Below are 23079 nucleotides of genomic sequence, written 5' to 3' on the forward strand. Positions count from 1 at the left end.
TATTAGCGCTCAAAGATTTAGGAATGGGTTCTTTTCATATTGCTAATGTTGTCAAAAATTCTTTTTTTCTACCATGTATGCAACAATACCTGATAGCGAAACAATTCTACAACTTAATTTGTCAGTATTTCCTAAATTGAGAATGTGATTTTCTCGGCTGTTTTCAGCGATAAACGTTTTGATTATCTTTTTTCAAACATCTTCAAGAAGGATATATATTAAAAGAACAAAACAAGAGTATTTAATCAATATTAGTATCCTTTATCCCTAAAAAAAAGAAGAGTATTACAAGACCAAAACGATAATTTTAATAATTATAAGTATCCTTTATCCCTGTAGCTAAGAAGAGTATTACAAGACCAAAACAAGAGTATTTTAACAATTATTAGTATCCTTTATCCCTGAATATAAGAAGAGTATTACAAGACTAAAACAAGAGTATTTTTATAATTATAAGTATCATTTATCCCTGTAGCTAAGAAGAGTATTACAAGACCAAAACAAGAGAATTCTAATTATTATAAGTATCCTTTATCCCTGTAGCTAAGAAGAGTATTACAAGATCAAAACAAGAGTATTTTAATCTATATTAGTATCATTTATCCCTGTAGCTAAGAAGAGTATTACAAGACCAAAACAAGAGTATTTTAATCGTGAATATTTTAATTTGAACAAAGCACAAAAATTGGTGAGATACTTCTCAAGGAGTTGAGATAGGACAATGGAAAATTAATTAAAGAGGTATAATATGGAAATTATTAAATGAACCGAAACAGTTAGCTTCTTGTCAATTTGAATTTGAAAGCATGACAACTCTATAACATTTACCATAAAGATTAAACGTAAAAACTTAAATAGTCTCAATTTTTTTTTCGGAGCCTATATGGTATATTTAGTAGAATATATGATAGTATAAATCTATCCTCGTTTGTAAATCTATCTATCTGTTGTTGTCCATAAAGCAATTGATTAACATAAATCATTACTAATCATTAATAGTTTATCAATGTAAATTGGTTAATCTCTTATACCACTAGTTGACTCAACACAACCTACAGAAAAATATTTAGAGAAACCGTATTCCTCTAGGTAAAGCCCTGCAGTCATTATACAGATATGTTTTTAAAACTTATTATATAAAATTAACAGGATGTTTGTCTACCTCTGTGTCTCTATCATAAGATCTCACTAACCGCTGGACTTTTAACTATAATAACTATTTTGGGGGTGGGTAAATATACCCCACAATATTTTTGTATACTTAAAAAATTTTAATTAAAAGACGACTTACCCTCCACCCTTCCCTCAAAAGCCCCTTGAGGCCTTTAGGAGCAGAGCTGCTATGATGTAAAAAAGTAAGGAGGGTTATGAACTGTCCACTGGATAAATCTTTATTTTTTTACAATAAATTTATGGTGTTACAGAAAAAGAGAGATAGACAGAAACAAAGAAACAAGGATGACAACATACATAAGTAGCGAACCACAAAAGTAAAAAAAGAAATATCAAGGAAAAAATGTTATAAAGTAAATTTTCGTGAATCAAAAAAGCTTATTAAAGTTGAAAAAGTAAACACTAGAACAGTAAAAGTTGAAAATTTGTTGTTTTGTTGAATATCCATTGAAGAATTAGCTAATTTATCTTTTATGAGCTGATAACAACACTGTTTCTCTATAGAAATCATTATACCCATATAGAATTACCGACAGACAGAAATAATCATAGACCCAATGCGTATTCTAAATGGAATTTCCATTTTAAAAATTCAACTCTCTATCGCAGCCAAGAAAATCAAGACAGAAAAAACAGAGAAGCTTTGCTAATAAAAAGGTATAGATTGAAAGAATAAGAGAGAGAATGAAAGATAGAAGAAATTGAATTAAATTAAGGCAAATTAACTTATTGAATCAATTAAAATACAATCAATTTCTTCAAAGTGTTTAAAAACACTAATTTACACACAAAACCATGTACAATGTACATACATATTACACATTAACTTTGTCAAATCTTGATTTTGTAGTTGAAACTATAAATGTTCAAACTTTTCAACCAATTATTGTGATAATTTATTGTCCATCGTCATATCTCTGAAGATCCCTGCCTAACAATGTTAAAACTGCTTTAATGCCGAGATGAATTTTCAAGTATGTTTTTGTATGTTGCTTACAGATTTATCCTTAAATAAAATTCAATGGATTTCTGTCTGTAGCCTAGGATCTCGCTAACCGTTGGACTGATATGGTTCGCATTTACAACTTCTTATAGGTCCCGGGAAGGTTTATAACTATTGTGGGGAGGGTACGAAAAATGACGTCATACTGGCCTACAAATGGTCAATTAAAATGTCATTTGTAATTTAGTCTGTGTATTGTCCTGTCATTGGTCATTTGTATTGTATGAAGTCATTTTTTTATAGGCATTATAAAGAACTTTAGAGGGTACCTCCAAGCTCCCAAGAAAAACCGTCCCTGGAATAAATATTCCCCTCCAAAAAATGTAATTTTTTTTCTAAAACAAAATAAGCTATTAATGGTAGACTCTCCCCCCCCCCCTCCCCCCCCATCAAACATCTCTCCCAGAGGTCTCTAAAGGCGTAACCGCTTTTCAGATGGCTATAGCATCATCATTCTTTTACCCCAAATTTGAAGTTTTCTTGACCTATATAAATACCCTAAATCCCTGTATGCATATATTTGATGCTAATATGGTAATAATATATAATTAAGATCAATTAAGACGAGTTTTTAATTACTCTGGGACCTCTCCAAATAAAGGAGTAGGTAAAAGCATAAAAAATCGGAAATCACAACACTAAAAAATTCAAAATGGTTCTTACATAATGGCTCTAACATTAAAGAAGCGGATATGAAAACAGACTAAAACCATCCATTTAAATCTAAAAATAAAATAGCCTGAAACCATCCTGGTACCTAAAACTGAGAACTCAGTTACAAAAAAAACCTTACTACTTTTTTCAATAGGTTTAACATACTTATCCATTAATCTGTTACTCTCCTTTTGGCTTTAAGTGATTAAGACTGTATTTACAATATCAAGAATAGGAACACTGACAAAAATTCACAGATTTAAACAGGGAGGTAGGGGACATTGGTCTGTAAATAAACAGGTACCCAAAGTTTTATAGCCAAGTTATCTTACTTGTTGGCTCTAAACCTTTGGGTACTTATATTGAATTTTGATTAGTTGGTGGATATAAAGGTTTAATAAATAAAAAAGGGAGGTTAATAGTTAACAATGTACACAAATATGACATGATTTAAATAAAAATTAAGTATTCATAATCCTGTTCTTCGTTGGGAGTATCACCTATACTGTGAGATTATTACATTTAAAACTATTTTACATTCTCATAATCATTAGAATGTTCGATGCAATTTAATCATCATTAGAATAGAAATATTATATATGTAAAAGTATAGATGATGCTATAATTTTTGCCAGAATGTCATAATTACAAAGCGTTTCATATTAACTACAAAAATTTTACGTAGATATACGTGGGTATTATGATAAGAGAAAAATTGTCGGCAATTTAGGTTGCTTTTTCTCGTCATTTTTTGGTCTGGCCATCCATTCAGTATGAGGGGTAGGGAATGGGGTAAAAGGAGGGAGGGTGGGGAGAAATCGTTAATTTAGCCCGCTACCAGGTTCACTTTATTAGAGGACATAAAAATGAAGTGTAAGATATAAGTAATAATAAATCCATTACAATACATTGAACAAAGACACAGAGGGACAATTGAATATAATAGTAGAGACAGTCAGACATTATAACCATACAGAAGATACAGCAAACAAGCAGAATACATAATTATACAGACAGCTAGAGAAATTAAATTTTCTTACCTGAAGCATCACATAGAGTTTCTTTGCAATCATTCACCTATATCAAACAAATTTCAGGCATTAGTTTCATTTTAAAAATATTTTTTATAATTCATTAGAGTGTAATTTAATAACCAAATTTAAAGCGTGATAAAAGATTTATTTGGTCTGGATAGATCAATAAAACTTGAAAATGCTCTGAAATGTTGTGATGAGATGTGTGGTTCGCAATTATATTTTGCAGTTTATTATTATAGTTTACTGTTATTTTTATATAGAATATTACAATTATCCTACAATAATTACGGACTTGATTGTCCTTGTCAAAATTCGTTTTACACCTCTAAAATTCTATCGAAGGTCATTGCCAGAAATATAAGGAAGGATAAAAATATCTGGAAAACATATTAATATTAATGTTAACAGGGAAATGTATAAATTAATGAAATAACTTGAGTCCCAAAAACTAAATACAAACAGTAATCAAATATATATTAGTACTAGCGGCTTCGCCCCTAGCCTCTAGGGGCTTTATTTTTAAAGGTTTAGGGGAGAATTTTAAAAATTTTGTTTACATATTTTTAGATATTTTTTTGTATTTTATAACATTTTATTACTCTTTATATCATTTTATAACTCTTTATAACATTTTATAACTCTTTATAACTTTTTATATTGATTTATATTATTTAAAACCTTTGAAATTTTTCTTTTTTTATTGTTTTTTAAAAATTCTTTGCCATTAGTCTTTTTAGGGCTTCTCCCCACAGGAGAAGGAAGTTTTCACAATCTTTTTGAATTTGATAAAACAAAGTTTAATAGAAGAAAAGAAATTTAAAAAGAAGAAAAATAATTGAAAATATAAAGAAAATATAAAAAAGTATAAAAAAGTATAAAAAAATATAAAAATTAATAAAAATATGGGATCATGGAAAGAAAACAAAGTCATTCCTAAATTAGGACAGAAGTTACCTTCCTAGGAAGGACATAAGTAGCCTTCCTTAAAGGACGCCTGCAAGAAATAACACGCTTTAACTGCTGAAAGACTGCCACAAGAAGACCCAATACCCCAAATTATAAGCCTTCAGCTTCAATAACAAAAAAGTTCTAGGCATTTCAAAATAGCATTTTATGTACAATGGAATTTTTGAAAGATTTCCAATGCTCATAAAAGAAAAAACAATATTAAATTACGTTGCCTAGACATAAAATTATAACCTTATCTTTGTGAGAAACTTAGATTGCCTGTAACTGATTACATTTTTACAATAAAAACACCACATTTCATAGTCAAAATCTATAGAAAAAATTCGATTTAAATTGCATTTTTAAACGAAAATCATAGCGGAAACAAAGGGGTAAACTATTACAAGCTTAGCTGTGATTGGTTGTTAAGCTGATTCAGCCTTCTGATTGGCTACAGTACATTCGGTACAACGCAAGTAAAACTTAATTTTTTTTAATGATTTTGACTATAAAAATGGGTATTTTTATTGTAAAAATATAATTAGTTACTGGAAACCTAAATTTATGACAAAAATAAGCTTATAATTTTGTTTCTACGTAGTTTAATTTTGAAGTTTTCAACATGAGCATTGCAATTCTTTCAAAATTTCCATTGTACATAAAATGTCATTTTAAAATGCCTAGAACTTTTTTGTTATAGAAGCTGAAGGCTTCAAATTTGGGGTATTTGGTCTACTTGTGGCAGTCTTTCAGCAGTTAAAGCGTGGTATTTCTTGCATGCTTCCTTTAAGTGAGAATTTGTTAGATGAAGGGATAACATGCCTCCCTGAACAAAGATTTTGCAAGATTGAGGACATAAGTAGCCTTTCTTCACCTCACAAAACCTAGCTTTTTGATCCTTTTTTGATAAAATTGGTTTTTGGTCCATCACATAGCAAAATCTTGCATAAAATTGGTTTTCTGTCCTTCACATAGCTAATTTTTGCAAAACATAGCAAATTCTTGCAAAACATAGCAAATTCTTACAAAACATAGCAAATTCTTGCAAAACATAGCAAATTCTTACAAAACATAGCAAATTCTTGCAAAACATAGCAAATTCTTACAAAACATAGCAAATTTTTGCAAAACATAGCAAATTCTTACAAAACATAGCAAATTCTTGGAAAACTTAGCTTTTCTGTTCTTCACATAGCTAATTCTTGCAAAACATAGCATATTCTTGCAAAACATAGCAAATTCTTACAAAACATAGCAAATTCTTTCAAAACATAGCAAATTCTTACAAAACATAGCAAATTCTTGCAAAACATAGCAAATTCTTACAAAACATTGCAAATTCTTACAAAACATAGCAAATTCTTGCAAAACATAGCAAATTCTTACAAAACATAGCAAATTCTTGCAAAACATAGCAAATTCTTACAAAACATAGCAAATTCTAACAAAACATAGCAAATTCTTGCAAAACATAGCAAATTCTTACAAAACATAGCAAATTCTTGCAAAACATAGCAAATTCTTGCAAAACATTGCAAATTCTTACAAAACATAGCAAATTCTTGCAAAACATTGCAAATTCTTACAAAACATAGCAAATTCTTGCAAAACATAGCAAATTCTTACAAAACATAGCAAATTCTTGCAAAACATAGCAAATTCTTACAAAGCATAGCAAATTCTTGCAAAACATAGCAAATTCTTACAAAAAATAGCAAATTCTTGCAAAACATAGCCAATTCTTACAAAACATAGCAAATTCTTACAAAACATAGCAAATTCTTGCAAAATATAGCACATTCTTGCAATGAGGGTCCCAAACTCAAAAACGAATTTTCAGCCCCATCCGACCACCGGTTCTCAAGATACGGTGACCTGGTGTCCTTGGTATTGATGGTAAGATTTGGGAAATGGTTCGGATCCTTAGTAAATTTGGCTAAGTCCTAAAATTTTTGGACACTTAGAATATTTTCAACCTGGTGTCCTCTCAGTAGGTACACTTGGTGTCACCTGGGTATTTTTACTTCAAAAATTTGACTAAGTGTCAAAATATTTTTGGACTTAGCCAAATTTACTAAGTATTCGAACCATTTCCCAAATCTTACAGTCAGTACCAAGGACACCAGGTCACCATATCTCAAGAACCAGTGGTCGGATCGCGCTGAAAATTTTGCAAGAATTAGCTATGTGAAGGACAGAAAAGCTAAGTTTTTGCAAGAATTTGCTATGAGTTGTAAGAATTTGCAATGTTTTGCAAGAATTTGCTATGTTTTGTAAGAATTTGCTATGTTTTGCAAGAATTAGCTATGTGAAGGACAGAAAAGCTAAGTTTTCCAAGAATTTGCTATGTTTTGTAAGAATTTGCTATGTTTTATAAGAATTTGCAATGTTTTGCAAGAATTTGCTATGTTTTGTAAGAATTTGCTATGATTTGCAAGAATTTGCTATGTTTTGTAAGAATTTGCTATGTTTTGCAAGAATTAGCTATGTGAAGGACAGAAAAGCTAAGTTTTCCAAGAATTTGCTATGTTTTGTAAGGATTTGCTATGTTTTGCAAGAATTTGCTATGTTTTGTAAGAATTTGCTATGTTTTGCAAGAATTAGCTATGTGAAAGACAGAAAAGCTAAGTTTTAAAAGAATTTGCTATGTTTTGCAAGAATTTGCTATGTTTTGCAAGAATTTGCTATGTTTTGCAAGAATTTGCTATGTTTTGTAAGAATTTGCTATGTTTTGCAAGAATTAGCTATGTGAAGGACAGAAAAGCTAAGTTTTTGCAAGAATTTGCTATGTTTTGTAAGAATTTGCTATGTTTTGTAAGAATTTGCAATGTTTTGCAAGAATTTGCTATGTTTTGTAAGAATTTGCTATGATTTGCAAGAATTTGCTATGTTTTGTAAGAATTTGCTATGTTTTGCAAGAATTAGCTATGTTAAGGACAGAAAAGCTAAGTTTTTCAAGAATTTGCTATGTTTTGTAAGGATTTGCTATGTTTTGCAAGAATATGCTATGTTTTGCAAGAATATGCTATGTTTTGTAAGAAATTGCTATGTTTTGCAAGAATTTGCTATGTTTTGCAAGAATTTGCTATGTTTTGCAAGAATTAGCTATGTGAAGGACAGAATTTGCTATGTTTTGCAAAAATTAGCTATGTTAAGGACAGAAAAGCTAAGTTTTTCAAGAATTTGCTATGTTTTGTAAGGATTTGCTATGTTTTGCAAGAATATGCTATGTTTTGTAAGAAATTGCTATGTTTTGCAAGGATTTGCTATGTTTTGCAAGAATTTGCTATGTTTTGTAAGAAATATCTATGTTTGCAAGAATTTGCTATGTTTTGTAAGAATTTGCAATGTTTTGCAAGAATTTGCTATGTTTTGTAAGAATTTGCTATGTTTTGCAAGAATTAGCTATGTGAAGGACAGAAAAGCTAAGTTTTCCAAGAATTTGCTATGTTTTGCAAGAATTTGCTATGTTTTGCAAGAATTTGCAATGTTTTGCAAGAATTTGCTATGTTTTGCAAGAATTTGCTATGTTTTGTAAGAATTTGCTATGTTTTGCAAGAATTAGCTATGTGAAGGACAGAAAAGCTAAGTTTTGCAAGAATTTGCTATGTTTTGTAAGAATTTGCTATGTTTTGTAAGAATTTGCTATGTTTTGCAAGAATTTGCTATGTTTTGCAAGATGAAGGACATAAGCAGCCTTCCTAATGTAAGAATTTGTCAGACAAAGGACATAAGTCACCTCCCTTAAGTTAGATTTTGTTAGATGAAGGACATAAGTAGCCTTCCTTAGATCAATTTCCAGAGACTTCTGTCCTAATTAGGAATGACTTTGTTTTCTTTCCATGATCCAAAATATGTAAAAATTTATAAAAACATAAAAAACATTAAAATTAGAAAAAAATATGAAAAAAAAATTTGGGGGGGGGAAATTTTCATTTTTGGGGGGGTTGGGGGTGTCCCACCCCCCAAGAAAATAGCTTAAAACCACCACAGGACCAATACCCTGAAGAGTAGAATCTAATCGGATCAGTGGTTACCGAGATCTTAAGCTTCAGACAGACAGGCGGACGGACAGACGGACGGACAGACATCAAGCTACTTTGTATTATAGATTGTTTTCAATTAAATTATATTCGGATCATGGTAAGAAAACGAGTTTCGTCGTATTTTCACAGTAGCTTTGGATAGGTTATTTTAGGTTAGTTAAATGTAAATGATTGCCCCCACAGGGACTATAAATAGGAGAAAAGCTACTCTGAAAATACGACGAAACCGGCTATTTCGTTTTCTTTCCGTTATCCGTATATTCATCTTGCTTATCCGTAAAACCCTGAAATTATATAGAGCACAATTAAAGGAAAGAAGAATAAGCCTCAAAAGTATGTAAGGATAGGAGGGATTGGCCTTTTTTCATAACATTTTTCGTTGAAAATGATGAAATATCCAAGAATTAACATTAGGATTAAAATAAAAATAGCGCAGCAATAACAAGATTACAACAATAAGTTGTCATACAGCAAAATTCAACATTATTCTAAATTTAGTTAGTTTGTCAATAACAATGGACCATGACAGTCGAACGTGAATATCGAAAAAGTATTAGCACTAATAAAAAAATAACACATTAATACAAGAAAATTGGAATTGATTTTAATAGAATTATAATTTCTAGAGGCTATATCCCTTCAATTCTGTAGAGTATAGCTAATCAAAATTAATGAAAGATACGTGAAAGATGTAAAATGTACGCTTTTAACAACAACAAAAATACGCACGTTCACATATTTTTAACAATACGCTAAACTTATTAAGAATGTACGTACTTTTTATTTGAAAGCTTTACAACGTGTCTAAAAAAATCAGCCATGTGACGTCATAAAATGAAAAATGAGAGGAGAAGTGGGAAATAAAACCTCTCATTTTTATGACGTCACATGGCTGATTTTTTTAGACACTTTGAGAGCTTCATTATTTGTCTCTGCAGGGCTAATGTGTACTACATAACCTAACCTACAATCAAACAATAAATGTCCACATATCTATTGACTAGCAGGGAAATGATAATTCTAATTTAAAAGTAATAGGATGTTTATCTGAAGACTGATTTGGCTATACTTTACATTTAAGCTCCTTATATGTTTTGAAATTTTTTTAACTTAAAATTTACAGAGGTCGGTCGGATAGCTCCTCCTATTTCATATTTTAGATTAAAAAGCATCAAAAAGAGGCTTAAAAAGTGAACCCTATTCTCCTTTTGTATAAAGGACAAGAAATTAAAATTCAAAATATTTCCATAAATTTTTCAATCCAAATAAATTTTAATATATGCCGGACAAAGAAAGATAAAAAAAATTTAACTCGCCTAGAAACCTAATTTTTTTTTGGAAGACAAAAAGACACTGGGATAATGTCAGGGAACTTAATAAGAATTCTTAAAATAAAGTTAAAGGGTGTCTGTCTGTACCGAAGGATCTTCTAACTGCTGAACCAATATGGTTCTCCTGTACATTGTAGCTTCTCATAGGTCCTGGGAAGGTTTATAGCTATTTGTGGGTAGGTTGAAAAATCGCAAAAAAATTTTAAAAAAAACGCCGCCCAGCGGACATTTTTGATAAACAGCTGATTTCAACTTAGGCCTCTAGGGGCGTAGCCGCTATTATTTATATCATATATTGGAAAAATACTTGTCTCATGTCCTTGTTTGTTATAAATTGTTGTCTACAAGCGTACAATATTTGATAAGCTTCTTACCCTACTATTAGTTTTCTTAAATATGGAAAATTAGAAATTCCATGCATAAAAACAAAATTCTTGTGTGCAAACAAAGTAAAAGACGATTACGTCAATTCCTGTTTAGGCTTAATTTTGTGGTTTCTGTTATTATTCTGTCATTAGTTAGTTTTCCTACTCTATAGCTAGTGTATGTCCGTTGAGATCGACTTCATGTAACTAAGTTTGTTAAATTATACTCACACATTTTCTTCATTGCGTGTACGTGAGTGTGTTTTTTTTGTGTGGCTTAGGAAATTTATCGGATTCTAGCTTTATCTTTGCCCCTAGTTACTAGGGGCTTCTCCCCGAGAAGATTAGTGGTGGATAACCCCCAAACTTAATATCTGTTACAGAAAGCATAATAGTCATTTTTAAGATGAGAGTGTTCCTTCAATAAAAAATAGCCTAAAGCCATGCTATGCCGCCCAGTGGGGATAATCCCTAAAAACAGAACGTCATCAAACGCCTGTATCAAAATTACACATTTATCCTATCCTATTATACAGTGTGTTTTTTTATGAGAACTTTTTTGAAAGCAATTTTACCCCACTTATAGTTATCAGAATTTAATGATTAATGACTTATTTTCTTTGTTTTTTAAGGCAATTAATAGAACAACAAAAAAATATTTCAGTTTTTATTTAAAAAGTACAGTAAAATCTAAATTTCAAAACTTAGGTGTCAACATATAAAAATGGTTTTAGCGCATTTTTCTTAAAAAAATGGATTTTCTGTAGTCGACTTTGGGGGGCCAGTACTCTCTCCCTGGGAGATATGACCTTCAAACTTTGATATGTTATAGTACATGTCCCTAATGTAGTACATGTAGTATCTGTATACATTTTTAGCTCTATATCTCAACTTTGAAGTGTTTAGCAGCCATTCTTGCAAAAGGTTGATTATTTGAGCATAAGAAAAATGCGCTAAAACCATTTTTAGATGTTGACACCTAAGTTTTGAATTTTAGATTTTACTGTACTTTTTAAATTAAAACTGAAATATTTTTTTGTTGTTCTATTAATTGCCTTAAAAAACGAAGAAAATAAGCCATTAATCATTAAATTCTGATAACTATAAGTGGGGTAAAATTGCTTTCAAAAAAGTTCTCATAAAAAAAACACACTGTATAAAGTAAGGTTTTTGTATGAAGCTTTATAACTCCATAACTCCTGAACTTATTGGGTTCGCTATTTTAGTTAAGCTTCACATAGGTCCCCGGATGGTTTTAGGCTATTTTTCTGCATACGAATACAGAGTCCCTAGATGCTAGGGGCGCATCCGCTAGTAGACAAACTACAAAATATTTGATATATTTGAGATAAGCCTATATTTTATTAGGCGTTTTTAAGTATAGCCGTAGAGTAGCTTCACTACTCAAAATGTAGCACATCTAACCTTTCTAAAAATGACCATTCATACGTCTATGAGAATTGGAAGCCCTTTCAATCAATATCAACTGTCGGCACAATATCCCTATGAGTTTGATTGGACCTTCCATTTTCAAAGTGAAAAGTTAATATATTTCCATTTTAGGTTTTGTTATAAATATCATGTTCTATTTGACACTTTGAATATAGATTTTATGATTTTTTGATTAATTAGTAGGCTACGAATTAATCTGTACATTTTTGCATCTTGGTGGTAAATGTTTCAACCCTTGCACTATTTAAGTAGGTATTATATATTATCATTATGTTATAGTGGCTTAGATTTTAGTATCTTTTTGCGTGTATGTTTTAACTTAGCTCAATTACTCTTTTAGTTTATGAATCCCTATTACCCTTCTTTCAAATCATGTCATGAAGGGGCCGAACTCGTGTTAAACGGAAAATGAATTTGTTACTTTTAGGGAATGCGGAACATTTTAGACACGGACAATTCAGGTTATGCATTAAAGAAGCTAACAGTGTTGTTTCTCATTGTCTGTTTTATCTTTTTTTTTGTAAAATTGTTGTCACACGTGGTACCCATCGGGAGGAATTAAACCTTTGGATAACCTAACCTGTCCTTTAAATTAGATGGGTCAAAATAGATATTTTTTACTGTTTTTACGTTATGATCCTCAAGATGGATGTAAAGGTTGAGTAAATATGAGGAAGATTGCCTTAGTTCAGTTTGTTTGCTTATTTTTTAGATCTTGCTATCCCTGTTTTTTTTGTAGCTTGTTAGTGCGATTTTTAATGCCTTAATTAATTAGGTCATTATCTGAAATTTAATATAGAGTAATAAGGATAGGCTAATAATTCTAATGACCCAAAAAAAGTTGGGTTTTTTTTAAAGCAAATTAGTATTCTGTTTGTTGAATTAATTTAGTTAATTAATACCATGGAAAGTTAAGTGCTTCAATATGTTTTTAAGTATATATCCCACAAAGAGAATTTCTTTATAAAGAACTGTCACATGTAAGTTTTCAATTTTGTCTTTAAACATACCTATTGTATTTTCATTAACTAAAAAAATCACAAAAGTTTATCCTAAAAAAGTGATCTATTATGAAACCTAAGTGTCAGATTATAATTAATTCAATTATTCCGCGTATGAATGATGTCCTTATTAAATTTTACAAGTCTTTCCCATTACTTTAAATTGCTTGCTAAACTGTATATATTATAAAATTAGCGAACCCACTATTTAAGTATTGTGTGTAGGTCTGTCTAGTCTGTAGTTTGCAGATGTTACATATTAACGCACGTGCGATCAAAGGAGCATTTACTTCCACCTTAGAGTCTTGAATACCTCCCCTCTCAACCTATCCACTCACTAGAGGTTCATTAATAACACCGTCTCTTATCAAATTCACATTAAAAATAATATTATGCCGATGCATACATTAGGGGCGTAATTGGCAAATTAAAAAGAAGGTTTGCATCTTGAAAAATAGCAAAATACTATTATAATATACGACAATATTATTTTAGAAGCAGCTGCAATACCAACGAAAATATCAGTTTAGCTTTAGGCAAAATAATAAAATTTTTATTTGATAAAATTATGATAAAATTTACTCTTGATAAAGGTCATTGAGATTTTATTTTTTTTGTCTTAACAAAGAAAAAAGAAACCGTCTTAGTATTTTAACATTTTGTTGTAAAGGTTTTAATAAAATCATTTTGTTCGTATACTGCCTCTAAAGGGCAAATTTTATTTCGAATGAAAGATTCTTCATTGTATTGGTTCAGACAATTACTGTTAGGGAGATCTTACGCTAAAGACTAACAGACAATCCAGTTACATTAATATAGGCATACCATAATGAAAACTATCCTTAATTATCATTCAGTCTTTAAAACACGATAGGAAGGACCATTAAAGTGCCTAGACGAGCACCATCCCCCGCCCTTATTTTGAAATAATTTAAAAATAAAAGTAGATGGGTTGGTTTTTCGTATTTGTGTGTTTTAGGTCAGGTTAGGTTAGGTTTTATTGGATACAGGGTAGTCCCTTTATCCGTCCAGATTATATGATGTTAAATTTTGCTTTAGTTCAAGTATAAATTTTAAAAACTAATTTTTTAAAATCTTCCAATTTTTTCAGAAAAATCTTCTACTAAAATCAAAAAAATCTAGGAACTAATATTGAAAAAAGCTTAGTATATTTAAAACCTTCAACGTAAAACACACATTCAAAGCTATGGCAAAGACAACTAAGAATATTATTGCTGGAAATCTAAAGGCTGGCGGTGCAAAAAATAAGACAAAGTTAGCAAAGACTCCTGTCAAGAAAGCAGGAAAAGCGAAAACAAAGCTTGCTACAAAATTGCTTGCCAAGAACCTGAAAGCTGGCTCTGGAAATAAGAAAAGTCGTCGCTACAAGTCTAAGCAGCATGAGAGAACCTCCCGCAAGGAAGAGGACACTGGACACAACATCAAGCGCAAGTCTAAGAAGCACCAGGTAAAGGCCAGGTCCAAGAAAGCCGCCAGGCACAACAAGTATGGGCAGAGCAACACCAACACTCATACAAACACTGAACATCAGTCTACGGAAGATTCTAACTAAAGCTTTGAAAAATTAATAAAAAAAATTGTCATATATAATATTTTGATCAATAAATAGATGTAAAAAAATTGTTTTATTTGTAATTCTTTAGCATTTTAAATGGTGTTGTTGTTCCTTCCGTTCTTGAAGCACTGCAACTCTTTAATTAGTGTTACGATACTTATGTCCGACTCCGACCAACCTATGGAAAGGTTAAACAACTACTCTACATTTTTAACATTGGAATTTTTTTCAATTTATTTGATAAAAGGAGTGGGGTGGTTTCTGTGCTCGCTAGGCACTTTGAATGAAAGCAACGATATGATACCAATAAGAAAAAACAAAGAAGAATACTAATACCTTTATCTACGAGTTTTATTTTATTAATAAGAAAATCAAATGTCTGAAATTGTTCCTTGATAGGTTTATATGTATATTCCATCTGTATGTGACATTCTTTCATGAAGAGACTATGGCAGACTCCACACTCCTCGGACTCTACAAATCTGCACATCTTCACTCTGCACCCGTCAGCAATCTGAGCATTGTTAAGAATGTTTTTAACATGGTCCTGTTGACATATTTAATCATTAATGCCGAATATAGGATGATAAATGAATTCGACATGTTACTGATCTTGTCTGATATTCACGTCACTACAAGAAGCATCACCTATATAGAACATAAAGAGTGGCATGATAAATAGCTAAAAACCATCCACAGATTCTTGTAAATATTCCTAAAATCGAGTACTCAGTTGATTGAATAAATAGCGAGATCTTAACAGTCAAACAAAACAAAAGCTTACTACTTTATATTTTAGGTTGACACTTTAGCATTTCTGAACCTTTCCCCTCAACATTTCATGCTTAAGATAGTTTTTTTGTTGAAGGAATTATTTATCGTCCATTATCCTTTCCTTATCTAGAAAGTATAAAAACAAAATAATATGATGCTGAAAATGTTTTAAAACAATGTTTTCAAATGCATTTATCCAATTCATAGTTTTTAGCTACAAATTATTGTCTTAACCTCTTTTCGAGGAAGCTTTGTGTTTATCAAGTTCGAAATTAATTCCTTATCATTATCCTAGAATTAAGCGCAAATGTCGTCTTTTTTGACTTTCCTTTCATAAAGTGGCGCGGTATGGATTGTTTATATGCGCCCACGTTTCACTTTTGAATGAGATATGAGTGTGTGAAGATTTCGGAGAACAAAATTGGGCCTATCATTGGTCTCATAGTGCGTGAACGACCCTAGTATACCAGGGATTTGAAACCATAAGAACTTCAGGTAGAATTTGTTAATTTTATTAAGAAGAATGGTGTATAGGACGATTATATGTAGTTTTAAAAAGGCTTTAGCCAATTAAGCATGAAAATTAATTATGATTAATATATGTTTTAGTAATTTTTTATGTGCTTTATTTTTGCATTTAACAATGACTTATTAAACCAAATAATTTTCCTTTAAAGCCAAAGTTTCCAAAGATTCTTAACCGTAGAGAAAAATGATTTTTAAAAAGCAATTAAGATTACGTGGTTATAAATAACTGGAATTATGAATTAATTGATTTTGTAATTTCAGGACTTTGAAATAATTTCATCAATAAATCTATATTCAAACCTGCTGTTGAAACTTGATGGTTCCTGGTATTGGGGGTTTGTATGTTCGCCAACAGATCTCGAGAACTTCCCGCTAATTCGGAAGTCATACTCAACCAAAGTGTCATGGTTGAGACAATTTCAAAGGACTTGAAGTTTAGGCATTAGCAAATTTCAATAACCTGATGTTTGAAGGAGCTGCACAAGCAATTTCAAAGAAGTGAAGTTTGAAGTTTAGGCATTAGCAAATTTCAAATAACCTGATGTTGGAAGGAGCTGCACAAGCAATTTCAAATGGTTCTGAAGAATAGGCATTAGCATTCTTCAAAGAATCTGAAGAATAGGCGTTAGCATTCTTCAATAAATCAATAGCATATAGTGTATTGATGCAAAAAACATTGACAATTTTTCTGTGAAATAATTACCTAGTGAATCAATATGGTGCTCACTAAAAAGCAGAAAATTGAGCGAGCTATCGCTATTGGCAATGAAAGGCTAGAGGTGTTTGATGAACAGATAAAAGTGTTTTATGAAAATCTAAAAGCCTGCCAAAGTTTTAGTTCATGTGAAAATGTGAATTTAAAATCAATTCGTGACATTTTTAGTGAGGTCAAGGACCAATCTGACCTAATAAAAAGTCTAAAATCTGCCGTGGAGACTAGTGAGATGCGCAAGTTCAAGCGTGATTTGGATGAAGCTAGTGAACAGAAAACTGTTGCAGATAAAGTTTATGCGTCGTTGGAACAGTGTACGAAAATTCTGCACTGGCTTGACAATGATTCAGACGACGTGAGGTCGAGCACTGTCGCCAGGAACCTCGACGTCGTTGAGAAGGTGAGGATGGACATGGGAGTGCTTAAAATTTCCATGGAGTTGCGCCAAGAAGTACGTGATATGTACCGAAGGCTTAGAGAGATGGAACGTCGTTCATCTAACTCGGATAAGCTTGGTGTCTGTGGCACCAATAATTACGACAGTTATCATAGTCGTATGTTGCATGAGGCTAGTGCTAGTGTGAATACAGTCTACAAATCAAGTTCTGCGCCTAGCACATGTACCTTTCTGCTGCAAATAGTTCCAGTTGTAGCACCTGGCGGCGGCGCCTGCCATGCCGCCGTCAGGTTTGATTCTGGTGCAAATCTATCACTTGTGTCTGAGAAGTTGTCCAGCAAGTTGAAGCTGAAATCTACCGGCAGATATACAAACATTTCTGTTGCTGACGGTAGTGAATCATCCTGCCGCAATGTGGTGTTCTATCTGAAGGACAGGGATGGTAACTTGAGAGAATTTGAGGCAGCTGTTATGCCTAACCTCGGAGGTGGCAACGAGATGCGCTCGGTCCATCCGGAAACCGCCGCCAAAATATTTAAGATGCCGCCAGAAAGATTTACATATATTAGTGGAGGTTTAGATATCATCATTGGAAATACACATCCTGACGTGTTTCCATCAACCTACCAGAAAGTGGGCCAGTCTATGTTGTGGCGAACCATTTTTGGTAGTGGTTTTATCTGTACAAGTGCTGACTATGGAGCTGGTCAGCAGAAATCTGCGTATAAAGCTGCCGTAACTGTTGATGAGAGTGCGTGGCCGGTTGGTTCTGTCGTAGCTGTTGATAATGAGCCGGTTGGTACTGCCGTAGCTGTTGATAATGAACCGGTTGGTTCTGTCGTAGCTGTTGATAATGAGCCGGTTGGTACTGCCGTAGCTGTTGATAATGAGCCGATTGGTACTGCCGTAGCTGTTGATAATGAGCCGGTTGGTACTGCCGTAGCTGTTGATAATGAGCCGGTTGGTACTGCCGTAGCTGTTGATAATGAACCGGTTGGTTCTGTCGTAGCTGTTGATAATGAACCGGTTGGTACTGCCGTAGCTGTTGATAATGAGCCGGTTGGTACTGCCGTAGCTGTTGATAATGAACCGGTTGGTACTGCCGTAGCTGTTGATAATGAGCCGGTTGGTACTGCCGTAGCTGTTGATAATGAACCGGTTGGGTCTGCCGTAGCTATTAATGATGAACCTGTTGGTTCTGCTTGTGATGCTGTTATTGAGAAACCTGTTATTTCTGCAGTTGATGCTGTTGTTTGTATTGCAGTCATTTCTGATGTTAAAGATACTGCCGTAGCTGTTGATAACATTGCTACGGCAGGTGAGGCTGTAGCCGTTCACAATGATGATGCTGAAATTGGTTGTGTTGCAGCCGGTTCTGATAATGAGGTTGGTGCTGTTGTGAATCAAGAATCGACCTGGCTGCTGCCAAGCTGGCCGCCCGACACAGGGTAAAGGGCCTGCAATATGGCGGGTGTTGCCGCCAGAAAGTTATTGAAAGTCTACCAACCCCACAAATCTAATTTACAACATAAACTATTTATGTGTGAAAATGATCTTTTAAAGAAAAAATAATACAAGTTATATATTAAGCTTGTGAAGGGAACCTAAAAGGGTTCTGTAAAGAATAAGTATTCATTATTCAACTAATTTTATTGTTCATATTTAAGCACAAAAATTCTACAAAATTGTTTAGACTTTTAAAGCAGAATTTAAAAGATTTTGTTTCTTTAAGTATGATTTTGAAAAGCAGAAGTTTGTGTGTATTAACTACCAAATGATTTTTGCAGTTTTTTTTTTAGATTGAGAAAAATAGATTTTTTTAAATTATTTTTCGAGGTATTTTTTTTCATGGTTCACGTTTGCTTAAAAAATGTTATTTCTCAGATTCTCATATGAGATAATGCATTAAAGTAAAGAACACAACATGTAAAATTATTATGATAATGTTTAAAATATTTCTTATTATTATTTTAAAAAGATTATCGCAAAAAATCAAGATATTTGTTTTAATTTGTAAGCAAATAAAGGTTTTTCTTTCACTCCGGAGGCAAGGATTCCTAATAATCCACGCGTAAAGATTTTTCTTCATTCCGAGAGCAGAGATTCGTAGTAATATATGTACCTAGCGACTTCGGACAATTTTAAACCTTGAGAAAGTATTTTATAGCAATTATTTTCCTAGGTACATATATTTTCGTTCATGTTTAAAAATGTAAACTCTATTTTCTATGAGATAAGCATTTATAATAATGAACACGATGTATGATATTATTAAAATATTGATTATTATTTATATGAATATCACAGAATTAATTTAAGATAAACTATGCATATTTTAAATTAACCTTTCCTTCATTCATATCGCAGATATTAAAATAAAAGCGGTTATAAAAAAAAATTATGATCAATAATTGATTCTTATTTTATGAAAATTGAGAACATTTTTTTTTAGTAAAAAAAAGCCACATTTTCATATGCCTATTTTATGCCTAAAATAAGAATCAGCCGAAATGCGATTAATTTTTATTCTATTTTATATGCTCAAATTTAATTTTATTGAGTTTAATTTCTTTTCAAAAGTACAATTCATTATAAAACTTACCTGAAAAGTTTACCAAAAAGGAATAAATGTGTCGAGGTTGCGTGATTCGATATTTATTCTAAGAAAAAAATCAAGTATTTTTTTAGCAGATTTTTTTTAAAATTGCATATGAATTTCAATCAAGTAAAACATTTTTATTCAGATCAAGGAATGATTGAAAATTCATATTTAAAGTCTCATATTTTTTTACAAAGAAAAATTGGTATTTTTTCATAATTTCGATGAAAATTCTAACGAAAATATTATTATTTTGCTATTATCTAAGTATTGAAAAGTTTTATTGTTGATTAAGATAGTACAGTTCTTATTCATTAAGTTTGAAAAACTTTCTGCCCAAGGATTTTGAAATATTTTTCTTACTACTCTTTTTGATGCTTAACGAATTTAGTTTTAAGTACCTATAAATCTTAAGTTTCTTGTCTAAGGTTTATTTCGTTTTATATTTACCATTATCTGTTTACATTTCAACCTGATTTCGTAGGTACTTATTGATTTATTAATAATGATTTATTACCTATTGATTATGAAATGATTATTATTTAGTATAAGTTGTTATATTTACAACATCATGATTAATAGGATTATCCATTTTAGGATTTGTGTATGTGATCTTGTGAGTGTCATGTGCCTGGAATATTGTATGGTACAAACCAATCCCCATCCTTCTATCCTAAAATGTGAGGTATTATGAGTCCTAGTGAGGAGTATAATATTGCGTATGCATTTCACGGGGTTTCATTTAGTTAGGAGCAAAAATTGTCACGTTTTTCGGGATGTGGCCATTCTCATGTGATTATGGTGAGTTGAGTTTAGTGAGAAATGTTGCTAGTGCTCAGCACAAAAAAACCTTGAATCTCGTTAAGGAAGTTAATTTGACTTTCAAACGGGGGGTGTGTCTTAACCTCTTTTCGAGGAAGCTTTGTGTTTATCAAGTTCGAAATTAATTCCTTATCATTATCCTAGAATTAAGCGCAAATGTCGTCTTTTTTGACTTTCCTTTCATAAAGTGGCGCGGTATGGATTGTTTATATGCGCCCACGTTTCACTTTTGAATGAGATATGAGTGTGTGAAGATTTCGGAGAACAAAATTGGGCCTATCATTGGTCTCATAGTGCGTGAACGACCCTAGTATACCAGGGATTTGAAACCATAAGAACTTCAGGTAGAATTTGTTAATTTTATTAAGAAGAATGGTGTATAGGACGATTATATGTAGTTTTAAAAAGGCTTTAGCCAATTAAGCATGAAAATTAATTATGATTAATATATGTTTTAGTAATTTTTTATGTGCTTTATTTTTGCATTTAACAATGACTTATTAAACCAAATAATTTTCCTTTAAAGCCAAAGTTTCCAAAGATTCTTAACCGTAGAGAAAAATGATTTTTAAAAAGCAATTAAGATTACGTGGTTATAAATAACTGGAATTATGAATTAATTGATTTTGTAATTTCAGGACTTTGAAATAATTTCATCAATAAATCTATATTCAAACCTGCTGTTGAAACTTGATGGTTCCTGGTATTGGGGGTTTGTATGTTCGCCAACAGATCTCGAGAACTTCCCGCTAATTCGGAAGTCATACTCAACCAAAGTGTCATGGTTGAGACAATTATCCTGCTGTTGTTTTAATACAAATACAAAATTATCGTTATATTCCTAGTGGCTCGGTCACTAACCATTTTCTAATTTCTGTATTGTATACTGTATTGACAATTTATTCAATTCATAGATTAGTGTGCATCACATTGTACGTTATATAAATAGGTCAGCACATTCAAAACTAACAAAGACTAGAGGGAATGCCTTAAAAATGCATAACTCAATATCATGTTCAGTTAGGACTTCCATACAATGGTCGTGCAATCAAAGGGTTGGTAGGCTGATGGGTGCTACTTTACCCAATAAACTGGATGTTTTTTTCTATAGAAAAAGATGATTATCCTTGGTTACTGGTCTGAAGTTCTATGTCATGGACAAGCATCATACGAGGTCTGCATTTTTGTACAGTTTTATTTTCAACCTTTTTTACAGCTAAGAACGTTATCATCTTTGATTGTTATTCAAAACCAAATAATAAAGAATTGTTTTTATTCAATGTCAAAACAAGAAAAGCAAAATGCATAGCAAGTTTACAATAATTTAGATTGCAGAAAACGATGGCATTTAGGAAACATTTTTCTAATATGTCTTTGAAACCGATTGATATCCACTTGATCAGAGCCGGTTCTCAGTCATATTGAAAACTCATGTATATCACCGCATATTACAGATAATTTTCTTCAAATTTTAAAATAAAATCATAAAATTAATACCAGATTTTTAGCCCTAACCTTCGCCCTCTCGAGGCTAACACTGGTTTTAATCTTTTTACTTTAATCTCCAGAATGCTTTCTGTAATACGATGCGATAAATAATTTTTGTAGTAGCGGGCCTCATCAATTAGTCTTTGGTGATGGTATTTTATAATAAACTAGCGGCTACGCACCTAGAAGCTTCTAGGGTCCCAACCATAAAATAGTTAAAACCTCCCCTGCACTTATGAGAAGCTTCGCTGTAAAGGAGAACCATCTCGGTTAAGCGTTTAGTGAGATCCTTAGCTACAGACAAAAAAGCTTACTACTTTATATAATAGGATGTACTTATACTTAATTCTTAAGAACCTGATTATTCTCTTGAATACTTCCAAAGAGTTAAATCATACATAGAAGAGCTTAGTTTCTTGATATTCAAATTCATTTTGAAAAACAAATAATAATAAAAAAAGAAAAATATGTCATAGTGATGATTTTACATTTTTAAATTCTATATTTTCTAACTGTAACTATTAAGTTTTGATTTTAAACAAACAACCATTAATCAAATCAGTTGCGTGATTGGAGTGTAGAGAAGAGATTGGGGGGGGGGGGGGGAATTGTGAACCCCCACTGATTATATGCCCTTTCTTACGACACTAAATTAAATCAAATTGCAGATAGATATTTCGGATAATAGAAAAAAATGGGTATATTGGGTTTCGTCGTATTTTCACTGTAGCTTCTCTTCTATTTCTAGCCTCTGCTCTGCTCTGGTCGGGGGGATCTAACCCTGCGGGGCAATCATTAATTTCTACCTTATTTAACCTAAAATAATCTATCAAAAGCTACTGTCAAAATACGACGAAACCCGCTACGTCGTTTTCTTTCTATGATCCGATAATTCTTAATAAAAAGTATCTAAATGGATTTTTTTACACAAATCCTAATTACCATTTTTGAGACAAACTTATGTTATAATTAACTGGTTGAAAAGTTTATGCAAAAACATTTTTTCCAGATGAGACAACTATCACTGAAATTAAATAAAAAATCTTTTAAGAAAATGACATTTATAGAGATTTTAAAAAACAAAAACACAGAAACACATCTAACTACTTTTGTTAAGTTTTCAAGATCAAGATATATTATAAGGAAGGGCAAGGATAAGTTTTAAAAATCTAA

The 23079-nt window shown here is 31.7% G+C and overlaps 1 protein-coding gene across 1 annotated transcript in view; it reads right to left on the minus strand.

Moving 5' to 3' along the window:
* The window catches only part of LOC145322231 (uncharacterized), a 72496-nt gene that overhangs the window by 15133 nt on the left and 34284 nt on the right, over window positions 1-23079 (minus strand). Inside the window, exons 2-3 of the mRNA XM_080164094.1 lie at window positions 14977-15100; window positions 3871-3906 (exon numbers count right to left, since the gene is read on the minus strand). Coding sequence (XP_080020220.1) covers window positions 3871-3906; window positions 14977-15100 — 160 coding nt within the window. The remainder of the gene's footprint in view (window positions 1-3870; window positions 3907-14976; window positions 15101-23079) is intronic.

The sequence above is a fragment of the Acartia tonsa genome, chromosome 6 (genome assembly GCF_053477335.1).
Source record: "Acartia tonsa isolate MP-2025a chromosome 6, ASM5347733v1, whole genome shotgun sequence".
NCBI classification, from domain to species: Eukaryota; Metazoa; Arthropoda; class Copepoda; order Calanoida; family Acartiidae; genus Acartia; species Acartia tonsa.